Source organism: Scylla paramamosain, chromosome 49, assembly GCF_035594125.1.
Source record: "Scylla paramamosain isolate STU-SP2022 chromosome 49, ASM3559412v1, whole genome shotgun sequence".
In the NCBI taxonomy this organism is placed as follows: domain Eukaryota; kingdom Metazoa; phylum Arthropoda; class Malacostraca; order Decapoda; family Portunidae; genus Scylla; species Scylla paramamosain.
In genome coordinates this window covers 2187501-2192500 of record NC_087199.1, presented here as the reverse complement: position 1 = coordinate 2192500, position 5000 = coordinate 2187501, and the positions used below count along the sequence as shown (strand labels likewise).

Here is a 5000-nt window from a genome sequence, read left to right as displayed (position 1 = left end):
CTGATTAATCTTCTTTCCTCTCCTTTATTCATTTCTCCTTCCATTCCTTCTATTTAATCATTCTTCCCTTCTAACCTTCCCAATTCCTTCATTTATCTAACTTTCTCCTTCCATCATTCATTCTTCTCATCCCTTTCATCTCTTCCTTCTTTCCTTTCCTCTTCACCTATTCCTTCTTTTACACATATATGGGTCTGAGGAGAGGGCAGTTGGGGGGGCAGTATAGGGGGGAGATAGGGGAGTATTGTGGGTAGAAGGGGGGAAGCCTGACGTCCTACTGTGATCTGTTAAACCCCAACCTGACCTTAATCTGACCCCATAGAACCATACAGGAGTCATGGGGTGTAGGGGAGACATTAGGCAGGGTATGGTAAGATATTTGTAAGTTTATTCAATACTATAATACCCAAAACACCCCCAAAACACCCCCAAAACACCCCAAAACACCCCAAAACCCCAGAAAATCCTATACATGTCATTTTTCACCCCAAAACACCCCACATGAAGGGCCAGGAGGGGCAGGGAGGGGTGTAGAAGGGCAGGGATAGGGGGAGAGTGAGTCAGTGGGGGCCTGGGGGGTAAGGGGGGTAGGGATACAATATATACAGGATTAACTTAACAAATCATACAGTGTGTATTAACTGCTTAAACGGGAGTGTATGTTTGTATGTACATACTTAGATACACAAAACAGGCCTGGCTTGTCCCCTCACCCCCCCCCACTGAGCCTCCCCGTGTATGTAGGGGGTGGGGGGGTGCGGGCAGGGGGTGCAGGTCACTGAGATCATCGTCATCATCAATACAAAGGTTAGCAACAAATATATATATATACATCTAATCAATTATACAAATGTTTTTTTTTCTTTCTTTTCTTTCATTCTCTCTTTACTAAAATACATTTCTTGCATTATCTGAGCCACAATGCTGTCCTGTCGTCTGTCTGTCTGAGTGTACGAGGGTCTGGTTGTCACACACACACACACACACACACACACACACACACACACACACACACACACACACACACACCTTACATCTCTCTATATAATCTATCATGATTCCTACCATTCATACTTTAATACAGTGATCTTGTGGGGGGTGTGGGGGGAGATGGGGTGGTAGTGGTAGGGAGGGGGTATCTCCACACACCTGCCTGTTACTGTGGGGGGGATGTGTGGGGGGGAGGCCAGTTAACACAAATTCTGAAGTTGATTTTCTCTCTCTCTCTCTCTCTCTCTCTCTCTCTCTCTCTCTCTCTCTCTCTCTCTCTCTCTCTCTCTCTCTCTCTCTCTCTCTCTCTCTCTCTCTCTCTCTCTCTCTCTCTCCATTCCTTCTGTCTTTCTTCAAACATACACACAGACACTCTCTCTCTCTCTCTCTCTCTCTCTCTCTCTCTCTCTCTCTCTCTCTCTCTCTCTCTCTCTCTCTCTCTCTCTCTCTCTCTCTCTCTCTCTAACACACACACACACACACACACACACACACACACACACACACACACACACACACACACACACACACACACACACACTGTCCGTCTGTCCGTCTGTCACCGCCAAACACATCTCTCTCTCTCTCTCTCTCTCTCTCTGTCTCTCTCACTCTCTCTCTCTCTCTTGGCCTCTCGGTGTCCAATTCTCCAAGCAATACCTTTATAACACAGATTACTCAATATCTCCTAAACGGGGGGCATGTGGGGGGCTGGGGGGCTGGGAGGGGGCTTAAAAAAGTACTTAACACTGGGGAGGGCACAGGGGGAAGCAGGGGGGCAGTGGGGGTGAAAAAGGTGGGTAATGTACACAGTTGTCACATCACTCTGTTTTACTTTCTGGTATCACAGAAGCGCGTCCCTTGCACATGTCCGAGGAAACGCGCGCACACACACACACATAGACGCACAGGGCCACTGCCGGTCGGTGCACACGGGCAGGAAGGGTGTGGGCACGCGTACATGCCCACACACGCCTGGTACGCCCACACACGACCACACAATCGTACGGCAAATAGTGGCAAAAAAATTCTTTCTCAGCTGCCACGGATGAGTAAAATTTTCCACAAGGGGACTTTTCGTTGCTTGCTGCTGCTGCTGCTGCTGCTGCTGCTGCTGCTGCTGTCCACCTGGGGCTGGCCGGGGGTGGAGGGTGGAGGAGGGGGTGCCTGGTGGATGGGAAGGGCCTATCCTGTCTGCCCTAGTCCTCATCAGGGCCTGTGGAACCTGTGGAAGGGAGGAGGAGTGAGACTACTGGAGGGGATCTGCTACCATCACAAACAAATATACCTACTACTACTACTACTACTACTACTACTACTACTACTACTACTACTACTATTACTACTGTTTTTCTCCTATTCCCCCAATAAACACAACAAACAAAACAAACACCAAATTCTTACTGCAACTCCTCCTCTTTCTAAAAACAAACACTGAACCCCCTACCCCCTAACCCCCCTCTACTTCTAATACCCTGTTAACCCCCTTAAAACACCACAAAACACCACAAAACACCACAAAACACACCCACAAACTCCCAGACATACCAATATCACCCCATTGACACCTTCCCCACCTGCAAACACACCACACACACACCTGGAGCTCTAATGCCACTTCACCTCCATGCTAACCTAGTATAACACTTCAAAACCCACTAAACACAACTTTCTCCACCAAAAACACCACAAAACACAACTTTCTCCACCAAAAACACTGAAAAACACAACTTTCTCCACCAAAAACACCACAAAACACAGCTTTCTCCACCAAAAACACCATAAAACACAACTTTCTCCACCAAAAACATCACAAAACACAGCTTTCTCCACCAAAAACACCTCAAAACACAACTTTCTCCACCAAAAACACCACAAAACACAACTTTCTCCACCAAAAACACTGAAAAACACAACTTTCTCCACCAAAAACACCATAAAACACAACTTTCTCCACCAAAAACACCACAAAACACAGCTTTCTCCACCAAAAACACCATAAAACACAACTTTCTCCACCAAAAACATCACAAAACACAGCTTTCTCCACCAAAAACACCTCAAAACACAACTTTCTCCACCAAAAACACCACAAAACACAGCTTTCTCCACCAAAAACACCATAAAACACAACTTTCTCCACCAAAAACACCACAAAACACAGCTTTCTCCACCAAAAACACCATAAAACACAACTTTCTCCACCAAAAACACCACAAAACACAGCTTTCTCCACCAAAAACACCATAAAACACAACTTTCTCCACCAAAAACACCACAAAACACAACTTTCTCCACCAAAAACACCTCAAAACACAACTTTCTCCACCAAAAACACCACAAAACACAAATTTCTCCACCAAAAACACCACAAAACACAACTTTCTCCACCAAAAACACCACAAAACACAACTTTCTCCACCAAAAACACCTCAAAACACAACTTTCTCCACCAAAAACACCACAAAACACAAATTTCTCCACCAAAAACACCACAAAACACAACTTTCTCCACCAAAAACACCATAAAACACAACTTTCTCCACCAAAAACACCACAAAACACAACTTTCTCCACCAAAAACACCACAAAACACAACTTTCTCCACCAAAAACACCACAAAACACAACTTTCTCCACCAAAAACACCACAAAACACAGCTTTCTCCACCAAAAACACCACAAAACACAACTTTCTCCACCAAAAACACCTCAAAACACAACTTTCTCCACCAAAAACACCTCAAAACACAACTTTCTCCACCAAAAACACCACAAACAGCTTCCTTGACAAAAAAAAACACTGAAAAAACACAGCAATCTGAACCAAAACACCCGAAACACACACACACACACACACACACACACACACACACACACACACACACACACACCTGGTCAAGTGTTTGGAGTCCTCGTGCACCTCCATCTCCATACTCTTAAAATCGTTGAGTTCTTTCCTAATGGCCGCCTTGTCCCGCTGCGTGAGGCGCGTCCACGGCTTGTCAGCACGCCGGTCATACTCGTGCGCCTGTGTCACCTCTATGTAGTCGTTGAACCGGATGATCTGAGGGCCAATTAAGCTGTTAGGGGCTGTTTTGGGGTGATTTGGGCGTTTTTTGGGCGTTTTTTGGCGGTTTTGGGCGTTTTTTGGGTGTTATTGGGCTGTTTTTTGTGTTATTGGGCTGTTTTTTGTGTTATTGGGCGGTTTTTGTATTTTGTTTTTATGGTTTGGGCTATTATTGGCTGTTTTGGAGTATTCTGGGTGTTTTTGGGCTGTTTTAGGATGGTTTGGGCTGTTTTTTTGTTTTTTTGGTGTTCTTGGGCTATTTTTGATGGTTTGGGCTGTTTTTTAATGGTTTCGGCTGTTTTTGGATTATTTGAGTTGTTGTTGGCTGTTTTGGGCGTTTTTTTTGGGGTGTTTTTGGGCTGTTTTGTGGTATTTTGGGTTGTTTTTTGATGGTTTGGGCTGTTTTTGGATGATTTGGGCTGTTGGCTGTTTTCGGGTATTGTGGGTGTTTTTGGGCGGTTTTAGGATGGTTTGGGTTGTTTTGTGGTATTTTGGGCTGTTTTGGGCTGTTTTTGTGTGGTTTTTGGGCTCCTTTTTAGTCTTCTTGGGTTTGGGCTGTTTTGGGCGGTTTCGGATATTTTTGGGCTATTTTTGGGTGTTTTGAATTTTTTTTTTGTAAATTTAAAGGGTTTAGGAGTGTTTTGAGTGTGTTTGAGTGTGTTTTGGATGCTTTGAGTGTGTTTTGGAGTGTGTTTTGAGTATTTTTGAGTGTGTTTTGAGTGTTTGAGTGTGTTTTGAGTGTGTTTTGAGTGTGTTTGAGTGTGTTTGAGTGTGTTTTGAGTGTGTTTTGGGTGTTTTGAGTGTGTTTTGAGTGTGTTTTGGGTGTTTTGAGTGTGTTTTGGGTGTTTGAGTGTGTTGAGTGTGTTTGAGTGTGTTTTGAGTGTGTTTGAGTGTGTTTGAGTGTGCTTTGTGTTGTTTTGAGTGCGGCTAAGTGTGTTTGG

The 5000-nt window shown here is 44.6% G+C and overlaps 1 protein-coding gene across 1 annotated transcript in view; it reads right to left on the bottom strand.

Moving 5' to 3' along the window:
* The window catches only part of LOC135095478 (phosphatase and actin regulator 4-like), an 88165-nt gene that overhangs the window by 264 nt on the left and 82901 nt on the right, over nucleotides 1-5000 (bottom strand). The window contains 2 exon segments of the mRNA XM_063996327.1: nucleotides 1-2215; nucleotides 3884-4056. The exon segment at nucleotides 1-2215 is cut by the window's left edge and continues 264 nt beyond it. Coding sequence (XP_063852397.1) covers nucleotides 2200-2215; nucleotides 3884-4056 — 189 coding nt within the window. The 3' untranslated portion in view covers nucleotides 1-2199.